This window comes from Alligator sinensis, unplaced genomic scaffold (genome assembly GCF_000455745.1).
Source record: "Alligator sinensis unplaced genomic scaffold, ASM45574v1 scaffold480_1, whole genome shotgun sequence".
Classification (NCBI taxonomy): domain Eukaryota; kingdom Metazoa; phylum Chordata; order Crocodylia; family Alligatoridae; genus Alligator; species Alligator sinensis.
This window is the reverse complement of record NW_005842462.1, coordinates 1,160,352-1,182,632: the sequence shown is the minus strand read 5'-3', so window position 1 is coordinate 1,182,632 and position 22,281 is coordinate 1,160,352. Positions and strand designations below refer to the sequence as shown.

The window sequence follows — 22,281 nt, the reverse complement described above, 5'->3', positions numbered from 1 at the left end:
TAAACCTTAAGAACAGAAACAGTGAAGGTTAACAGATGATGTATTTGCCTAATGTATATCCCTAGATACCATCCATGACACCTTACTTCAGAATTTGAGTGAGTTTTGTCTGATTATTAAACATCAGTTACTATATTCAGTTTCCACTATATCTATATTAACACAATCCAATTTTATGTAAAACTGTAATTTTATTTAGAATGTAATGATTGTAAAAATATGGAACAGATCAAATGATAAACAAACCTGAGTTTTAGCCCGCTCCCCCCCTTGGAAAAATAGAAATGCTTGTGGATAATTGGAAAGGATGCAGTCTATTGATTTACCCTGTGTACATAACGAAGTGACAAAATTAAAGAAAAATAAACGGGAAAATAAAATGCTTACATCAATAACAAGTGCTTCAGAACTTATATTATGTCAACAACCAAGACAAACTCAAAATCCATCTCAAGAAGAACTTTGTCATTTTCACTAACTCGTATCCACCAACTGAGCAATCATGCTGTATGTGGGTGTACCCTGCAGCCGCAGCTTTCTCAACAACTGAATTCTATGTTAAATTCTAGCTCTACAAGATGTCTGATGTTTTTTTTCCTTTATCTTGAACCTTCAAAGTGGGAGATTTACCAGAGGCAAAAATCACACACCAGAGAATATGAGTCAGTCACATAATAAGGAAACAAACCTTCCCCATCCCCCACCACTTCAACCCTCAAGTTATAGTGGCTGTAACAACCTGAAGACACTCTAGTAAGTGACTGTTTTGGTAATATAGATAACATGAACAACTCATATGCTGTTAGTCAATGACATAAGAAGATTTTTCAATCCTTCTTGTATCCAAAACAAATTACTATCAATATCAGCATTTTAGAATAAACCAAAAATATGCTACTGAAAACAATATAAAACTAATAATATTCTGAACTCCCAGCCAGTTGCTTTCATAATCAAAGAATAAAACCCTTATGAATACACTGTACATGCTTCTATAAGCAATAATTAACAACTAAAGAGCAAGAGAATCTAATAATCCAGAGTAAACAATGCACAAATGCAAATTAAGCCAAACACATCTCACTATAGATGTATGACTTCTCATAGAAAGTCCATTGTTTTTTACATTTCTTTCATGTTCCCATCAAAAGATGGTACCGTTCTCACACAACTAAAGAACTTTACCTTGCCGTTAATGCTAGCAACATGAAATAAAATAAACAGGTGAGGAAGCAACATGCTTCATTATGTATCTAAGGTTTTCGCCATGAAAAGAGGAAAGTGTGAAAAGGGTACTCTGTTTCTTAAGTAGACATTATAATTCCTTAGACTGATGTCCGGGACCTAATTATGCCCCAAAACAGTCTTATGATAAAGCTAACTCTGAATACTTAAATTTCAAATAAACTTCATTTCTTTTCATTACACCTTTTTCCTTTTAGAAACACCTTTACAGACAACAACAAAAAATATACTCAAGGCGGCAATACTAACAGATGCAACACAGACCAACAAAGTTAACTTGGTGATAATGTTGCAACAAATTTGCTTTAGAAAACATCTTCCAAATGGTAGGCAATGATATCATAAATCAAAGACAAAACTTTGTACTCTTTCTTAAAAATAGGAACATAACTCTTTTCTTATTCTTACCTGTGTATAGTCAAAGTCAGAAAGTGGAGCTATACTCTTGATGTAGTCCATTCGAAATTGGTTTTCTGGGTTGGCCAATGGAACTGGGGGTATTAAAGTGCTCATAGCTGAAACTATAGTCTAGAATTGGATAAAACAAAAACAGACATTTTAATCTGGATAAATCTAAAATACAGGATCAGTAGAAGACAATCTAATCTCATTGGCAACATGTGATTTCTCGCTATATAATCCTAGAGAGCATAATGCTTATAGTTTCTAGTATGCACAATCTTTAAAGGGAAATATAAAATGTGTTCTTACCACAATAGCATCTTTAACATTTTTCCGAATATCCAGTATTTTCTGTTTCTTTTCTCTGCATTAAAACAAAATTATCAACTGTTTTATTTCTCTCTCTCAAAGCAGTTTGATTCAATCATGTTGAGCATTTTTAACAGCCTGCTTGCTTACTGCCTTCTTACTTTTTAATGCACACTCACTGAAAAATAGAGTAAGGGGTATTTTAACCCCCCCCCATCATCTTTTTTTGATGTGCTATAAAGAACACTGTAAACTGGTCCCTACTATTTTGCCAAATTAGACACCCATAACCACATCTGCAAAGGCTTCTTGGTAGGACTGAAAGTCATTCCTTCATTACTGCAGCATACTCAATATGTTCACAGACAATTTTGAATGCACATTATATAAGTACAGTTTAAAACCCACATCTATCTAAAACTAGTGCACAATCGATTGATAATAAATGCAGGCTGAGTTTTTCAGAGAAAAATCATGCAACCCACAGCATACAAAGATGTCTTACATTTATGGAACATTGCTTTCAGTTTTATGCTAACCACTATCGAAAAGAAACAGCAACCCATGTTATCTGGAGTATGAATTGATGTGTATCTGTACTGAGATACAATATTTAGTTATTTGCTGCTATGTAAAAAGTAGTCGCCATGTTGTTGCTATACAGGGGCCTGTCAAGCGCTGCAGTAGCAACAGTGGAAAATACAGAAAGGCCAGGTGGAGAAAATACAAATATTCAATAGCAGTAATTCCCTTAATATTCATGTCTCTCAATTTATTTTTTTTTTGGCAGAGCAGAAGCAACTCACTTGCACAGACAGGAGAAAAAGAGAGGCATTCCCTAGTATGCGGTGTGTTAACATAGGGTTCAAATGTATATTTACATATGTAAGTCACAAAGGAGCAATAGATCTTACTCTGAATTAAATCCATTGACATGCAGGATCCTCATCTGTTTCACGATAGTGCTTTTCCCTGACTCACCAGCCCCTGGAAGAAAAAAGACAGAACCCTGCGATGGACCCAGTGTTTTGGACTGGCTCTAAGCAGCATCTCCAAGCCCCAGCAGCCTTTCCAGACGGATGCATCCATGTGGCTCAGGGCTGTGGACTTTTCACATACTGCTCACCAAAATTGCCTGCAAAATTGTTCCCATCCAGTACTTTCCCACACACACGCACACACAACCGCACAACCCAAGCACAGAATGAGACCCTACCTAGGGGAGCCCAGGCCATGGCACCCTCCTTTCCCCCCACCCTCCTTCCTCCTTCCTTACCCAGCAGAAGCAGCCGATGTGTGGCTTTATAAGCCAGTCGCTCTTTCTGCAACTGCTTCTCTATTTTTTTGTTGGCTTCTCGCTGCGCTTTCTCATCGATGCGCTGATCCTCTGTTTTGCTGTTGCCCAAACACCCCATTGCTGCTGCTAAGGATGGATGTCAGCTTGTGCTCTTTGTATAGAAATGTATTTACAGGGGGGAAGGGGGGAGGGGGGAAGGGTCCACCAGAATTGGTATTTATATCCCTGCGACGTTTTCTCTTCTCTCCTCTCCTCTCTTCTCCCCCCCTCCCCGGCTGCTCAGATAAAATGGTCTCTGGTCGCTTTCTGATCAAACCCAGATTGGGGGTTTTTTTCTGCCCCAGAGAGACAGATGCTAGCAGCAGCTGGGCGAGGCAACCGCCTTTATGCCGAGGGAAGAAAAAAAAATCAGTACAAAAATGTCTAACACACAACGAGAGAAGAGAGAAGGGCTCCTCCTGGAAACCAGCCTCCTCCTGCTCCTCCTGCTGCTGCTGCTGCTCTCCTCTCTCTCCCCACCACACACACAATCCCTATATTTCTCTGTAAAGGGCTATTTTTGTCTTTCTAACTCAGCACTGCCTCTTTCTGTGAGACCAGGAAACAGTCAAACTACAACCCCTGCACAAGCTGAGAGAGAGGAGGAGAAAGGTAAAAGCTGGATTTACCTGGATTGTGCTGGATCACCCTGTAGCCCACGCACTGCCCCCCCCCCTCCCCAGCCCCCTCCCTGGCCCCACTACAACACAGGTGGAGTCTTCCTGCTCCACATACACACCCATGGCCCATCCCAAACCCTGCAGGGCCTCACAGCTACTACAAAAACCCGGATTTGGCACTGGATCCTGCCAAGTTTTGGTCCTGAGATCCCAAATTCTTACAGAACAAGCCCAACTATTCCCACCACACCCAGTGTTCTGCATCCTGGGCCATTCGCCCTGTGAACACCGAGATCCGATGGATCAAATTGCTCCCCAAATTCCTTAGCATAATACGGAAGGGGCATAACAGCCACTGCACCAGTCACTCAGTGTATGTGTCATTGCCAAGCCATGCCATAGCGGTTTCAGTGGCCACATGCAGTTCCTGTGGTCCGCCACTCCACTGTCAGTGGGCAGTCATCTATAATATGCAACATGGTGTGCGTTTTGCCACAGCTACAGTCTGGATTGTCACAAAGACCCCAATGGTAATTGCAACAACAGCTCTGGACTCTGGTGCCACCAAAATCTGGATCCAGCCCTTGAACCTTGGCACATTTTGGTCCCAAACATTAGACTACACCTTCTCAGCAGAAAACAAGAGTAAGCACCACTAGAAAGGGGTTTGGTAGAAAGACTCTTGCAACGCCATGCAAACTGGTCCTGATATAACTGGAAGATATATCTGATTCCTGCAAGGTCATGCCAATTTTATACCCTGCTCTCCAAAATCCTTCTGTTTAAATACACCAAACTATCCAAACTGAAGCAGCAGCATTGCATGCACTACCCAGAGAGGTTGTGGAATCTCCATCCTTGGAGGTTTTTAAGATGGGGGTAGACAAAGCCTTGACTGGGGTGATCAAGTTAGGGATAGTCCTCCTCTGAGCTGGGGGTTGGACTAGATCCGTGTTTCTCAACCCAAGGGTCACGACCCAAAAGTGGGTCACAAGAATATATGCCAGAGTCATGACCAAAATTTAAAAATGGATCAACAAACTTTAAAACTTATTCTCCTTTAAAGGAGAAAAACATGGGAAACCTAGGCCCCTCCCACGCCCCACACACCCACGCCCTGCTCCACCCACTGGGGGGGTGAGGCCTAGAGTACCCAGTCAGGAGTGAGGGTCTCTGGGTTGGGACTGACCATTGATGTTTACAAATATGTCCTGGTACAAAAAAGGTTGAGAACTACTGGACTAGATGATCTCCAGAGGTCCCTTCCAACTCTGATTTTCTATGACTCGGATGGATCCAGACTTTAAAAAAAATTATTGTTCTAATGAGATGTTTGAATGCTCGAAGTTCTACCAACTCACCAAAGAACAGCAGCCAACACAACTGAATAATCCATATTCCAATATGTCCCCAGAATCTGGACCCTGCAGAACTGTACCAGTTTTGGCCCCAAGTCCCCAAACTGTAGCATCAAAGCAGGTAGAATCCATCCAAAAATAACCAGGCTTGGAACATGAATAAGTCACGCTAACCCACAGAATGGAAACTAGATCTTGCTTTATTTTGGCAGTGCATCTCTAAGGCCAACGGCAGAAACAAACAAGGTCAGACAAAATCTAAGCCCTGATCCATCCCGGCACAAGAAACCTGCATCTGGATCCAAAAGGATTCCTCCCTCCAACCCTTTTCACCCATTTCTCCCAGTACAGCTGTTATTTGCAAATACAGATCCAGGTCCACTAGGAGTGCTGCTGGGAAAGGATGGACCAGGGATCCCATCCTGATAGTGGACCAAAAGCCTGGAGTAAAATTCTGTCCCTAAAAACAAACTAACAGTGACAAACTGTCAACCTCCATGTTTTTCTAGATCAGGGGTGGGCAAAATGCAGCCCATGGGCCAGATGCAGCTCCCCAGGCCATTCTATCTGGCCTGTGGGGCACCTAAAAAGATGTAGAAAATTAATATTTAGCTGCCCCTGGCTGCCTGTCATGTGGCCCTCAATGGTTTGCCAAAACTCAGTAAGTGGCCCTCCACCCAAAATAATTGCCTGCATCTGTTCTAGATATTTGTGTCCACAGGGACCCAGGTGCTATGCATAGGGGTTTCAACTGCCTTTTCACTGGGACGCTGGAAGCTCGGATTTTTGGGTCAAGGAAGAGCAGCGACACATACTGTTCATTGCCACAGTACATTGGTGGCATGAGGCCAAATGGGGCAGAAGGCAGGTGCTACTTATTGAGCAGAGTGGAACTTGAGCTGCCTTGCTGGGCAGCTTTACAGTATTTCCCTGCAGGGATGCAACAATAGCAGCAGCTTTGTTGTATCCAAGCTCCCGATACATTTTTGTGTGTATGGTTATAGGCTGGGTCACCTCCCATTAGGGTCTGGTTTGTGGAAGCCCCCTCTCCCAGACAGTACAATTTGTGGGAATAATTTGCAAGGGACCAAATGTGTACCACCCTCTCCTCCTCACCCAGGCTACTGAGTCAGAATGCCCCAGGATCCCCTTCCTGTTTTCCTCAAGAGAAACAGCAGTGGCTCCATTTGTTTTCTATTCAGATTAGTCAGGTGGGCCCAACCCGCTCAGGATCCAGATGGATTCAGGTGCAGGGAGAGGAAGGTTGCAGCTGCTGTTAGGGCTGCCCAGGTTTTCAGCCACTGGGTGCACGGGAATCCGAACTAGCCCGGTGCTAAGGGACTGTATTTAACCCCCAACAACCTGGACCTCGGGACCAAAAGTCGCGTGGAAGAGCTGGGGCTCCGGACATGCTCTCGGGACTAAGCGTGGAAGGGACTAGAGCAGGGGACGGGGAGCGGCTGCGCACAGAGGAGCAAAGGCTAGGATCTTCAGGCGCCAGTTTGGGGTTGGAGAGCAAAGACAGGAAGGAGGGGGCCTTGGATCTGGTGCAGGCGCAGCTCCGGCCGGGGCGGGATCCAGGTGCCTCCAGCTTTTACCTTTTTCCAAAAGGAAGCGGCGCTCCCGGCTCCCTCCCTCCCAGGCAAACCTCCCGACCCTCCCCGGCCGCTTCCTCCGGACAAAGCATCTCTCCTGCGCCGGGCGACACGCGCGCCCTCCCCCGGGCCGGCCACGCCGCTTGCCCCGCGTGCAACCCGCGCCTGTTCGCTCCCTCCGTCCTGCCCGGCCGCTCCCGCTTTCTCTGTAGTCCCGGGAGGCCCAGAGCCGCGGCCGCTCGGGGCGGAGCCCCCGGGAAGGGAAGCGGCGCTTCCTGCCGCCCCCCGACAGCCTCCGCTGCTCGGCGCTGCACGCCGCTCCCCCCTCACGCACCAGGGCTGTGCACTGGCTGCGCCCAGTCCCCTTCAGGTCGGAAAGAGGAAGGGGGAGAAACGTCGCCGACAACGGGAACGAGCGATTAAGCAAAGGTGATCCCCCTCCCCTCCCCGAGGCTCGCTGTGCAGGCACACACGTGTCAGTGCAACGCGGGGCGTCTACATGAGACACTTATTGCGCCTTAGCCTAATAACAGCTGGGCGCATCTCCTGCACCGTAACCACAACTTCCGTGCAGTACAGGCGCCAGTCTACACTTACTGAGCAGTAGGGTGGCAGTTAAAACTTGTGCTGAAAGCCTAGGGGGCCATGTTATTAGGCTAATGTGCAGTAAGCATCACAAAATTACCATGTGCCCATGCTGCTGCACAATAGTTCTAGTTACTGGGCATTTACTTAGTACTTCATTAAGAAAGTACTGAACTAAATGTGCAGTAACTAAGGCACATCGATGAACAGGCCAACGTGCCCACTGAGATTTTTCTAGGAAGGTGTCAAAACTAAGAACTTAAAAATCCCTCAGAATATTAAATTGACCACACTGCTCCTGCTTAATATTGAGAGACTGAAATACTTCAGATTTAGGTGACTGTGCCATGCGGGAAAATCTTTCTTTCAGAAGAACTTTATCCTATTGTTTATTAATAATGCAGTCGGAGAGTTACCTCTCCCTTTGCTCAATTGCTTTTTTCCCCCCTTAATAAAATTGGAATCCATCCCACCTCCCTGCTTTTCCTCGGGTTGCAGCTCTGGGAAAGCTGAGTTGCAACCTGGGGGAAAGGAGGGCAAGGTGGGTTGTAATTTCAGTAAGAGAAAAAAGAAACTGAGCAAAGGGAAAAGTAAGACAAATAAGCCTGCTGCTTATAGAAGCTGATGCTTTGCATCTCTCATTTGGAGACCAGTGGACTGGAGTCCAGCAAGTGACAAGTCTAGTGGAGGGCAACAAAAATGGTTAGGGGGCTGGGGAGCCTGGCTTATGAGGAGAGACTGAGGGAACTTAATCCAGAAAAGAAAAGCCTGATTTAATAATAGCCTTCAACTACCTGAAGGGTGGTTCCAAAGAGGATGGAGCTGGACTGTTCTCAGTGGTGACAGAGCAGAACAAGGAACAATGGCCTCAAGTTGAACAAGTTAAGTTTTGGTTGGATACTACGAAGAACTTTCTCACGAGAGGGTAGTAAACACTGGAACAGGTTACCCAGAGAAGTTGTGGAAACTCCATCCCCAGTGGTTTTTAAGACCTAGGTAGACAAAGCATTGGCTGGGATGATATATTTGGGAATGTTTCTGCTTTGAGCATGGAGGTGGACTAGATGAGCTCCTGAGATCCCTTCCAACCCTAATTTTCTATTATTCCATGATTTAATTAGCCTGCAAGGTACAAATCTACCCTGCCTTCTGCACTGAAATGATCTCTGTCCTAGTTCTGGTTACTTTCACTGAACTGGGCAGGAGAACATATATGATCACAAATGGTCTCCCCTAGCACAATTTCAAAAGTGGGGTCATAAAGGTTAAAGGAGAGAACCAGTATAAAATACTCTTGCTCTATCCTGCAGAAGAATCATCTGTTCTTCTGCTGCCACCATCTCAGGACCCCCCCAAACACTCCTCTGTCTTCAAATAAGGCCACATTAACAGTGTTGAATATGAGCAGCCTAAAGGGGCATTTCACAAGGGCAGGGGACAGAAGAAGCAGACATGATGGAAGGCTAAGAAAAAAGTGTAGTGGAATATGGAGAAGAAAAGGAAATTTGCAAGGAAAAGCAAAATAAAGAAAATGCACAATGAGGGCAAGCCTCCAAGAAGCAAGGTGGTAGGGGCTGTGCCTTTGGGAGCCACAGCTGAAGTAAGGTTTGGACTGCTTCACTCCCATCCATGTGTACAGTTTCCAGTGACAGTTCAGTACACAATGTGACTGAGGGGCAAGGCCCTTCCTCATTTACGGCCAGGCTCCCTCTCAGGAAAAAATTTCTTCCTCTACCCTGGCTGAGAAGAGATGAAAGGACATTTCTGCTCCCGCTGCTCCAAGCAAAGGGGGAGGGGGAGGGAGGGAGGTAAGGTAGGAAATTACATTCCCATTAAGAGGGAGGTTCAAAAGTTTGTAACTTCTCTTGCTTAATTGGAAGTAGTTTTCTACAAAGATTAGTTGGCCTGACAGCATTATATACATTTAGGACTTAACCGTTACTGGATCAGGAAGTGAATTTAAGCAGGGTTCCATCCATGAATGACGTGTGCCCCTGGAGGCTGGGGGTCGGGGCTGGAGTCAGCAGCAGCGGTGTGGTGGTGGCGAGCAGGGAGCTCCCACAGGCAGTCACAGTGGTGTCAGCAGTGGGGGCCAGGGGGTGACAAGCGCTGACCAGTGTGACCACCTGCAGACACCACCGGCGGCGTCGGCCAGTGGAGATTGCCCACTTGTATCTTTGTAGCTACAAGCTTTGGGTCTTAGTGAATAGCAATGTGACATTTTTATCCTTATCCTTCCTTCCCTCTTGCCCTTACCTAATCATCTATTTATGACCCTTACTGGTGAGCCAAATTTAAGTTTTATGCTTTCAGGACAGGGCCACGTGCCCTTATGAAGCATCTCACAGATTTCTGGATGGTTAAAACAGTTAATAGTTATAGCTGAAGGGAACCAGCAGTTTGTTTCTTACCAGGCAGTTTATAGGGACCAGAAGCTCACCTGCATTTTTATGTTTAATGTAAAATGAGTCAAATTACATTTATGAGTTTTCCTGAGAAATGAACCTGCCATTATTCCCAAAATGCTTTATACCAGCCTTGTGCAGGTAGCAAAAACCTTTGAATGGGGATCTATTATATCTGTCTGAATGGGGATTGAGAGCACATTTTATCAGATGTCCTCCAAAATCTGAAGACATATTCTTCTTAGATATCAAACCAGACTTCACATGGGGAGACAAAGAAGTATTTTACTTTGCATGTTAAGTTTCATAAATCACCAAGAGTACAAGATTAGCACTATATTATTTAAATAAGTAAGTCAATAGTTTTAAAACATCCCTTTGGGAAGATGTCCCAACAACTCGTATAGTTTTGTTATAAAGGTTCTGGTGTTTAAAATGATTTATTTAGCATGTGTATTAGAACAACATATATAAGTCTCATTCAGAAATGGGGGGTCTCCTTGTCAGTGGCATTATTTAAGTGTATATATTTATATAAGAAACATTCCCTAAAAAGCTGACATTCCAAATAACTTTTCAAATGGTGTACTGCTGCAATGAGCAGCAAGGGATAGGGCCTTGAATACCTTAAAAATATGCACCTGTATAGTATTGCCAATCTGTATGATTTTATCACAAGTTTCACTATAATTGATGTTTTCTTTTCAGTTTCTGGGAACAAATGATTAGGTGAGAATGGCAGCTTTCATTAAAAAAAGTTTCTAACCTTCATGGCTGCAGAAAAAAGCCTGGAAACATGAACCAAGAAGCTAAAAGGCAAAATACGAGTACCCAAAACATTACTTGCATCCTATTTTTTGTGGGCCTGACTCATTTTTAAACACATGGGGTGGCAGTACTGTAAAAAATATATTATTTCTCAGTTTACCTGGTATATACAATAGTCTTTTGTATCAAGGCAGTGTCAGTGTTTCTCCCATTAAAGCTAGTTTTCTGGTTGCACTCATCTTATACAATCAAGAGAAGTGAAAAACAGTTTAAAAAACCCCCCCAGTAAGTGTAATCACAAAGTGACAAAAAGCCAAGGCATTCAATTACTGCTTAAAAATATAATTAACTAGATTTCAGATAGATGATGTTCCTTTAACTGTTCACCATTCCAACGGAAATATCTGGCTAATATGAGCTTTGTGTAACAGGAGTAGAGTAGGACCATAGAAAGGCTAATTTTCAGGAACTGACCTAATATTTAAAAGGTTTAAAAGACTTTTTAATAAGTCTTCCCTGGTTCCTCTGAATAAAAGTGAAGGAGAAAGGGGAAGATATAAATGTGTTCCAGATTACAAACATCATAAAGAAAGCACTGAAGTGCCTATACACAAGCAGCAAGGCTGCTCCGATGTGCTGTAATTACAGTGCATTGGAGCAGGCTCAATTAATCGAGTCTGGGCAGTTTAATTAGATTAGTTCTCAGAGCTGCTGTAATTAAAGTGCCCCCCTCCCTGAAGCATGTGTATAAATGCCCACAGATTCTTTGAGTACACAACACTATGAAACTTTATTAGTTCTGTCTGTACTCTGTGATTATCAAAGTACTAGATCAGCTGCCACATTTGTTCCAGGATTCACTGAGGTGTTCACAGGATGAATTATTTGATGCAGAACCTCACACAAAGTCATAGTCTATATGAACTGCCACACAGGCCGCGTTCAGACATGTGGGGATGTGCACTTACAGCAGCACAAATTGTTGCAGTGCATGCTTCTACGCATGTGCTTTACTGTGCAACAAATTGTCCTGCAACAGGCTAACTGCCCTTGCTCAGCTCCTTCTGGCTCTTCAGCCAGGGAGAGCTGGAGGCTGGGGCCAGCACCAGTGCTAGCCCCAGTCGTCTTATCTGGTGGCCTAGAGCAGCAGGGGCACATGTTGGGCATTATAGAGGCTTGACAGGCAGTCAGAGTGGTGTTTTGGACGGCCCGGCCTGTGTGCACGTCAGCTTTTTGAGAGCATGCATTGTCCTGCTTTTTGCCCTGGCTTTTTTTGCTACTGGGAAATTCTGGTAGCAAATTTTGGTCCCACACTGCAGATTTTCAACACGGGGCACATTTTCACATTTTCTGCATGCAGTTTGCAGTGCTACAAAAGTGCTACAAACCTCAGATGCCTGCACATGCCCATATGCATCAAATAGATCATTGTATCGACAGTGATGACTCCAACAGAACTTGAGGTACAAGGAGAAAACAAAGGTCTCAGGAAGACAGGATACTGTTTAAAAAAGGTAATTATTTTAAGAATATACTCCAAAAAATATTCAAATTATTTAATAAGCCTTAGTATTTTGATATATACTCTGAAGAAAAAGTTTGCTTTCAAAATCAATCATGTTTTTCAAAAGCTTCTGCATAACATAGGGAAAAACTTTCCAATTATTTGAGAGACATGTACCATACATACATTACATATCCTCATACACATAGCACTTAAATTTCATAGGTAGTACTCAAATTTCAACTGACCCTAGAATCCAGGACTTTTGTACAGTTTTCATACCCAGATTTATTACTTCATCCATTAATAAACAGACATAGTCTAGTTGTATGCCTTGCAATTTCTTTGGAATTTTAAATCTTGGAGTATGCCTATATGGTATAATGCAGTGCTATTAAGAGACAATTCAAGCTAGCTTGCAGATCAGAAGCAATATAGCCACTATCATGGTGCTCTATCCAGCGCTAGTTAGCATAGTCAGTCTTACACTAACACAGTTAATTTAAAGCTAGTTACAGTATCTCTACAAGGCTCTGCGTTATGCCATATAGATGTACTATAAGTGCAAATCTAGTCTTAAGGAGTACAGCGCCATGCAGTAACTTGGAAGATCCGATTCTGCATGACATTATTCAGTTTATGGATAATCTTTATATCTGATTTATAAATATCTGCAAAACAGGGATTATTTTTTTAAAACCCCTAAATCTCACTATAAGCAGGTAATCAAGATCAGTTGCAACACTGTGGGCATGCCTATATGAGATACTTTACTCCGAAGCAGACTAATTTGATGCATAGTAAAGTGTCACTGTCTACATGTGTATGGCAGTTAGGGCACAGTAGATTAATTTACTGTGCTGCTGGACAGGTTTATCACTACAAGTGGTATCTGGCAGCGCAGTAAATTACTGCACTTAAATACACGTGTAGACAGTGATACTGGGATTAGTTTACTCTGGCTCAAATTGAGCTAGATTATTTTCAGTTGCATTAACTGCATGCGCGCCCTATGATCATCATTAATAGACCCAATGACAAAACTACTCTTCTATTAGAGACTTGTTCCTTATGTAATGAATGTAAAACTTAGTTATATTTTTATGGTTCTTTAATAGCATGAATACTACGGTAATAAAGTACAGTTTAGATTGTCAGAAACTTCTTTATTACCACTAATAAAGATAAGATCATAACTTGCTAGTAAAGAAGCATTAGACTAATTTCAAGTGTTGTATATTTTTATACAGTTCTTCACATACATACTGAGAGTGCTTGTTTTAAATAAAAAATAGTAGCAATTTTCTGCTCTATTCTTAACTTGGAATTAAGTCTACACATTTAGGAAAAGATCTCTATGAATATGATAGTCTTGCAAAACATTTACCAGAATGATGAAACTCAATATTTATCTTAAGATATAAATGACTTGTATTCATTTAGGTAAGTTCAGCTTTTATTTTTCTCTCCCTCTTCCACATTTTAAATTCTTTCTATATTTGGTGTTGTATGATGCTTGCATATTGGAGAATGTTTCCATTTGTATATTATGAATATTTGTATATTTCCATTTGTATATTATGTAAGAACAAGCACAAATGGAAGCTGAAAACATGTTTAGGCTGCAAAAAAGTCAATCACTTGAAAGTTAGCAAACACCAAAATAAGTTGCTCACGGGACCCTAATTTAGCTGCTTAGGCTGCATCCAGACATGCAGGCACATGTGGTTTGTGGCGTTGCAAACCTCTTTGCAGCATCACAGACTGCACACAGAAAACGTTAAAACATGCCCTGCACTGCAAATTTGCAGTGTAAGGCTAAAATTTGCTACCAGGAAATCCTTCTAGCAAAAAAGTGCTGGGGAAAAAAAAGCAGTGTGGTGCATGGTACAGGAGGATGAGCCAGAAGACATGAAGACTTGGTTCTCAAGGGAGATGCTCTGGCCAGCAGCCAGAGTATCTCCACTCCTGCAGTTGTGTCCTGGCTCCTCCAGCTTGCTGGGAGCGGGGAGAAGCAGGAAATGGCGGTTTGCCCGAAGCAGGACAATTTGTCCCTCACCAAAGTATGCATGCAGCAGCATACACGACAGCAAAAAGTAGCAGCATAGATTTGTGCCAATTTTGATGCTGGAAGTGCACACCCCTACACATCTGGGAGTGGCATTAGTGTGCATGAATTATTATATTCATTCATATTAACTAATGGGATATATAGTTGATATAAGCCACCAATGTGATGCAGCCATGATAAGAGGCAAGCACAATCCTAGGCTGCATCCAGATGAGAGTTGACATGCACCACATATGCAGGCATTCCCTGTGCTGCTACCTTGCAGAGTTTGGGGAGGGGTTGACCCTGGGACATTCCAGGGCCAAAAATCCCATGCCGAAAAAAAGCGGGGCAGCACACATGGTGGCAACACCTTGCAGTGCACTTCTGCTGTTGGGCGCCCCATGCTGCCATGGCAAAGTGCCAGCCTGCCTGGCAGCAGTGGAGGCAGTGGCATGGAGTTGTGTCCCTCACTGCTGCTGGGCAGGAGGCAGGGGGTGCTTCACCATAGCAGTGCAGGGCTCCCAGCAGTTGCATCAAGCTTTCCTGCCCAGTCCCTCTACCCTGCTGCACCAGGTCCCACCTGCTGGGCTGTGTAGGTCCCATGGGGAAGGCAGCAGGGTGGGGAGCTTGAGTCGATAGAGGGCAGCTCGCACCTGCCCCCACCACAGGCTTCACTCCAGCTGTGCTGCCCATGGGGGAGGGGGAGCCGGGCTCTATGTTCTGCTCTGCTGTAGCAGCTGCTACCTCTGGTGGGCAGCAACCAGGGCTTGGGTGCCGCTGCAGGGTTAGGGGGCTATGGACCCAGGTCCCTGGCTCCGTAGCCCTGCCTGGCAGCTGGGGTCCCCTCTGGCAGGGCTGGTGGTGGGGAGTGAGGGGCCTGGACCTGTGTCCTGGTGAGTGAAAGCGGGAAGGGGAGCTCTAATTTTCCATGATAAAAACCCAAACTCAAAATGCCAAAACTTATAGGTATTTAGAATTTATTTTATTACAGTGACTGAGACACTGGCAGGCTTCCAGATTGCTTTAAATAAATATATTAATAATATATATATATTTCAATGTAAATATATCAATAAAACATTGTGTTCATTTGATAACTATATATATAGTGGCATTTCATTCTGATTGTGAATTTGGGGGTTTTAATCAGAGAATTTGTGATTTTTAAACAAAGAAAACCACGATCTCCAGTGATCAGCAAAATGCCATAATGTAAGTAACAGTAGAAAGAAACTATTATTACCATGATCTTCAGTCTTGAAGTTTAAATGCAAGTGAGTCATTTCTAGCCAAGGTAGGATTTTTCCAAGATGTCTTCTAAAGGGAAAGCAATTCTAGATTTGTTTTTTGAGGGCAGAACTCCATACATAATACTGTTATGGAATACTGTATGTCTGTTTCAAGGACATCTTCAGGTTCAATTAGAATGTCCTATAAATCCTTCACAAACTGTCTCTTCTGCACTTTTAATGCCTTCTGTATTTTCTTCCAGTATCTTTATATGTGCTGTCCTCTCTTTTCTATATTTCAAAACCAGAACCCTTCCTATTCACAACCCTGTAAAAATTAATTCCTTCTGTACATTTGACAGAAGGGAATTTATAGGTAAAGAAAAATGTGTGGTGTGTGTGGTGGGGGAAGACATTATCCATTCAAGTGCCTGGATTCTGAAGTGCGTCCAGTCTCCTATACATTTTCTTTTAGGGCATCTATACACATACATTTTTGTGCTCTGACATGCCGGAGATCTGGTGTGTTGGAGCAGACTCTGTTAGTCGAGTTTGCTCCGCATGTGGGCTGACATACAACTGCACGCAACTCAGTGCAATGCACAAGTGGCGAAATGCGCATCAGCGTGCAGAAAATGGCTATGGTGCTCTTTAGAACTAAAACACCTTCAATGTGTTTTAGTTCAAAAGTGCACTGCTGCCATTTTCTCAGAGCTGACACACATTTTGCTGTTTTTACAAATGCATGCGCCAAAGTACCTGGTGGTATGGCGCAAACGTGTACAAATGCCTTTAGATTCTAAGGTCTTCTCAGTAGGAAAGATCTCCTATGTACTGTAGAGACTCAAGCACATTCCTGAAACTTAAGAAAAGATGGATAATGCTTGTAAATTTTTCCAATAACAGCACGTGTCAATTTTTATTTTTATGGAGGGCAAATGAAAACAGCTTTGTCCCCACTCAGTCCTTGAAGTCTGCTTGGGTACACTGAGTTTGCAAGATAAGACTATTTTGTATTGGCCAGGAACAGTATCTTGTTGCCATGGATTTTCTGATTTTAAATTTTCTTAATAACTTAGAATGGAAGAGCGTTTGAAGGCCTAGTTTTCATGGCAAAGATTCCAGATGTTGACAGACATACAAATCCAACTACAGATTTAAATATGATGATTGTAGAGGCATTTTTAAATTATCTAATTACAGTAAGTATGAAATGATATAAAATACACAGTTAAATAAAACTGGTTGGTTAGATACATCATATTAGCCAAATTAAAAATGCCAGAGATAAAGATCTAATTTTAGCCTTCTTTACACTGACATGCTCAGTAGTTTTGGATTAAACAGCCTTATTAAAGTAAATATAAAAGAGCAAATCTATTCAACTAACATCCCAGAATACCAAAATAATGTAAATACTGTATTCTGTAATATCCTGGGCATGTGCAGAATCTATCATCAGACTTCTTAGTTCAATATAGCTTGTGCTTTGAATCTAGTCACCTATAAACCCAGAAATATTTACATCAATTAATGGAACTATCTTAATTTCAAACATGAACATAAACAGCCAGATCCTATTCTATGTATTGGGTGTCTAATTGCAATTTTATTCTACTCTGCTTGAATCCCTGAGTATTTGTTGATACATTTTCACCTTAACACTAGGTTACAGCAAAGGGCAAGAAGGAAGAGGAGAACCAACCCACCTTTAAAATTGTGCATTTATTGGGTTTTTTGGGACTTGGGCAGGATGGAATTGGATGTTGCCCTTAGATACTCAGCTAAGTATATAGGTAGAAGATATTCTGACCCAGAGTATTTTGCTTAAAAACTCAAAAGAAAATGCAGGATACACATATTAGTGTATGTTATATCCACTAAAGAAAATAACCTGACTTTATTATATAAAACTCCTACTATCTTCAGTGATAATTTTATACAAGTAGGTTTAGGCTCATGGGACAAAAATACAAATTGGTGCCTTCGGTTTTCCTAACTTGGGCTTCACAATACCTTAAAATCAATAGGCTCCATATATAATTAATGGGGAAGAGTCAGACACTACCACCTCAGAGAGCAGGGAGATGCTGAAAGTGAGGCAGTTGGAAACAGTGAGCACAGGGTGGAGCAGTAGAAAGGGGAACTGCATCTGAATCCCTGTCTGCACTTAAGCTTAGACACCTGACTCATGACTCCACATGAGGTACCTTTGTAAACTTAGGAACCAGGGGGGGCAATACATGAGCAGCGAGGCTGCTCTGATGTGCTATAATTATGAGCATATTGGACAGACTCGATTAATCTAGTCTGCCAGAGCATGGCAATTATCACGCTCCAGCAGCTTCCAGTATCTCATGTATCAGTGTTCCCATGCTTCAAAATGGTGGCGGGGGCGCTTTATCGAAAGTTCGTTTGACGAGCTTTAAAGTGCCTTCCAGGGACTCTGATACATGAAATGCTCCAGGCGCTTTAATCAGTGCAGCTCTCAGAGCCGCTTTAATTAAAGCACCCCTCCCCCCACTCCTGGAGCACATGTATAAATGCCCCAGGGTAACAAATCTTCTGCTGAAGACAGCTGCCTGGGTTGTGCTGGTACCCTTTTGTATAATATAGCTATTAAACCATTAACCACCACCCAGGAAGTGGGAGACTTGGATTGTAGGCCCGCTATAGTCTGAAAGGAATCAAAATAAATTCACACCTCCCAAGAGAGTGCCATAGCCATCTGCCTGTAATATAAAATTCCTATTCAAAATGAGCCACTGTACAGGCAAGGAAGCAAGTGACATGAGGCCTGGAAGAGCAAGTCTGACTGTAGCAGGGGGAGGATAGCACTCCCGTGTATGGGGACGGGGGGGAAGAAAAGGGGGAGAAACAGTCCCAGATTCCAGTTCCTATTCCCAGGATTGTTTATGAATTTTACATTAGACAGTCACTGGACTAAAAACATGGATGCAGGTTTGAATTCCTTCAGGTAGAGAGGAGTGGCTAAAACCTATGGGCATCTATACACATGCCGGATGTCTGCTCCGACACGTACTACTTAGTACATGTCAAAACAGACTTGAATAATTGAGTCTGCTGGACTGCTAAGTAGCGTGCTCTAGCAGCCTCTGTGTCACATCTGTTCAGCAGCCCTGTTCTTCATAATAGTGTGTGTGTGTGTGTGTGTGGGGGGGGGGTTAACTAAAGCTCATTGAACAAACTTTACTTAAAGTGTTGCTGCTGCCATTTTGAAGTGCAGGACGCTGAATACAAGTGTTGCTGTGGGTGTTTTAGAGTGGCTCTCGAAGCATGTGTATAAACACCCTATATATCATAGAAATCACAGAAAATTAAGGTTGGAAGGGACCTCAGGAGGTCAACTAGTCTAATCCCCTGCTCAAAGCAGGACCATCCCCAGCTAGATCATTCCAGCCAAAGCTTTTGTCTAGCCACGTCTTGAAAATCTCCAAGGATGGAGATTTCACCACCTCTATGGGTAACCTGTTCCAATGTTTTACTACCCTCCGAGTGAGAAAATTCTTCCTAATATCTAACCTAAACTTCCCTTGCTGCAACTTGAGACAGTGCCTCCTTGTTCTGTCATCTGTCACCATTAAGAACAGTCTAGCTCCATCCTCTTTTGAACTCCCCTTCGGGTACTTGAAGGCTACTATTAAATCTTCCCTCAGTCTTCTCTTCTCTAGACTAAATAAGCTTGGTTCCCTCAGCCTTTCCTCGTAAGTCATATCACCCAGCTCCCAAACCATTTTTGTTGCCCTCTGCTGGACTTTCTCCAATTTGTCCATATTCTTTCTGTAGTGGGAGGCCCCAAACTGAACACAGTACTCCAGATGTGGCCTCACCAGTGCTGAATAGAGGGGAATAATCATTTCCTTTGACCTACTGGCAACACACCTACCAATGCAGCCCAGTATGCCGTCAGCCTCCTTGGCAACATGAGCACATTGTTAGCTCATATTTAGCTTACTGTCCACTGTAACCCCCAGGTCCTTTTTTGCAGAGCTGATGCCCAACCAGTCAGCCCCCAGCCTGTACTGGCGCATGGCATTCTTCCATCCTTAGAGCAGGACTTTGCACTGGTCCTTGCTGAACCTCATGAGATTTGACCCAAACCTCTTTTGACCCAATCCTCCAATTTTTCTAGGTCACTGAATCCTAGCCCTACTCTCCAGCGTATCTACTACTCCCCCCAGCTTGGCGTCTTTTGCAACTTGCTGAGGGCGCACTCTATGCCATGTTCCAAGTTGTTGATAAAGACACTGAACAAAACCAGCCCCAGAACTGACCCCTAGGGCACTCCACTTAATACTGGCAGTCAATTAGACATCGAGCCATTGAATACTTCTCTGAGCCTGATGCTCTAGCCAGTTTTCTATCTGCCTTACAGTCCATACTCCCTTAACTTGCCTGTAAGAATTTTGTGGGAGACCATATCAAAAGTCTTGCTAAAATCAAGGTATACTACATCCACCGGTCTCTCTATATCCACAGAGCCAGTCAACTATCAGAAGGCAATCAGGTTGGTCAGCATGACTTGCCCCTGGTGAATCCATGCTGACTATAACAAATCAACTTCTCCTCCTCCTCCAAGTGTATAGAAATGGATTCCTTGAGGATCTGCTCCATGATTTTTTCCAGGGACTGAGGTGAGGCTGACTGGTTGTAGTTCCCTGGATCCTCCTTTTCCCCTTTCTTAAAATATGGGCACTATATTTGCCCTTTGCCAATCATCAAGGACCTCTCCTGATTGCCATGAGTTTTCAAAGATGATGGCCAGTAGCTCTACAATCACATTAGCCAACTCCCTCAGCACCCTTGGGTGCATCCATCCTGCTCTATGGACTTGTACACGTCCAGCTTTTTTAACTAGTCTCTAATCTGTTCTTTCACCACTGAGGGCTGCTCACCTCCCCACCTAAACTGTCCTGCCAGGTACGGTAATTTGGGAGCTGACCTTGTCTATGGAGACTGAGACGAAATAGACACTGAGCACTTCAGCGTTTTCTGATCCTTCTTTTGTTACTGACATACTTGTCAAGACCCTTCTTGTCACATCCCTTACTAGCTGCAACTCCAATTGTGCTTTCGCCTTCCTGACTTCATCCCTGCATGCCCGAGCAATGCTTTTATATTCTTCCCTAGTTATTTCTTCAATTTTCCACTTCTTATAAGCTGCCTTTTTGTGATTTAGTTTACTGAAGGGTTCCCTGCTAAGCTGAACTTCTGCTATACTTGCTAGTCTTCCTGCGCACTGGGATGGTTTGTTCCTGCACTTTCAGTAAGGCTTCTTTAAAGCACAGCCAGCTCTGCTGGACTCTTCTCCCCCTCAGACTGGCTTTCCAGGGGACCCTGCCCATGAGTTCCCTGAGCCAATGGGTCCTTACCCTGCTGTTCACCATCCTTCCTTTCCTCAGGATTGTGAACTCATTTCGTGGTCACCGCTGCCCAAGTAGCCATCCATTACTACATTTCCCACCAATTCATCCCTGTTTGTGAGCAGCAGGTCAACAAGAGCATGGCCCCTAGTTGGCCACTCCAGCACTTGCACCAGGAAGTTGTCCCCAGCACTCTCCAAAAACTTCCTGGATTGCCTGCGCACTGCTGTATTGCCCTCCCAGAAGATGTCAGGGTGATTGAAGTCCCCCTTGAGAACCAGCGCCTGTGATCAGGAAACTTCTGCTAGCTGTTTGAAACAAGCCACATCCACCACTTCCTCTTGGTCTGGTAGTCTATAGCAGACCCCCATGACATCACCCTTATTGCTCTCTCCTCTGACCCGAAGCCAGAGACTCTCAACAGGTCTATCTCCAATTTCATACTGGAGTTAGGCCTGTTCTCACTTCCTGGATGAATGCTTTATGTGCAGGGATGTCTAACATCATTGGTGATGCATAGGGGGTGCACGTACACCCCCTGTGAAAAGCGCTGCTGGCAGCCTATGGGCAGTCGCCGCTTACCACCCCAGCCCCATAGCCACTGACACTGCCAGCAGCATCTGCAGGTGTTCCCCAATCACCGCTGGCTGCCACCACCGGTGTCTGCGAGTGGTCACTGCACCCCCCACCCTCCCCCACACCACCATGGCCACCTGCAGGAGCTCCCCACTTGCCACCACCATGCCACTGCCACCACATATCTAACATCCAGCACACATTGCGCTTCTCATCATGACAAGGCTGGGCTAGGTTTGGGGGAGTGTGTTATTTCCCAGAGGAGCAAGCAAGACAGAAAGTTTTGTCCAGGACCTCTGTGTGATCAAAGCCATGTCCCAGTTGCAGAGTTCTCAAGTCAATATTGCTGATGCACGCCCTGGTTTTCCCCCCGTCACTGAATTTGTGTTTTATCGCTACTGGCGACAAAAATCAACAGCTGTCGACAATGAGTAGGGTTACCATAGTTCCTGTTCCAAAAAAGAGGACACCTGTTGTGTGGGGAGCCATGAAGGGGGGGGGGGGGGGGGGGGGTTGCCCTGCCCCTTCTGTTGCCCCTCACTACCACCCACAGGCCCCCCAGCCCTGCTTCTGCCCCTCATTCCTGATCCACAGACCCCACCCCTGCCAGTGCCCCTCACTCACAGACTGCAGTACTCTGCCCCTTTGGGTCATGCTGGTGCATGCAGGAAAACCTGGATGTATGGTAACACTAATGATGAGGGTGACTGGTAATGCCATTAAACCTTGGCTTCTGGGAGGAAATATGGCCCACCAACTAATCTGAAAGAATAGCCCTGCTCTAGTGTGCAGGTTACTATGCGAAAGGTGACTACTCCACCACTTCTTCATCCTCCAGCCCAGTAGCGTACCAAAGAGGAGGGACAGGGATGGCTGAGGCAACAGACCAAGGGGCTGACCTCAGGGGGAGGG

At 44.1% G+C, this 22,281-nt stretch overlaps 1 protein-coding gene across 1 annotated transcript in view; it reads right to left on the bottom strand.

Moving 5' to 3' along the window:
- The window catches only part of LOC102376477 (guanine nucleotide-binding protein G(olf) subunit alpha-like), a 154,986-nt gene that overhangs the window by 33,113 nt on the left and 99,592 nt on the right, over window positions 1-22,281 (bottom strand). Inside the window, exons 2-4 of the mRNA XM_025212439.1 lie at window positions 2,871-2,943; window positions 1,957-2,011; window positions 1,654-1,773 (exon numbers count right to left, since the gene is read on the bottom strand). Of these exons, the coding sequence (XP_025068224.1) occupies window positions 1,654-1,773; window positions 1,957-2,011; window positions 2,871-2,905 (210 nt within the window). The 5' untranslated portion in view covers window positions 2,906-2,943. The remainder of the gene's footprint in view (window positions 1-1,653; window positions 1,774-1,956; window positions 2,012-2,870; window positions 2,944-22,281) is intronic.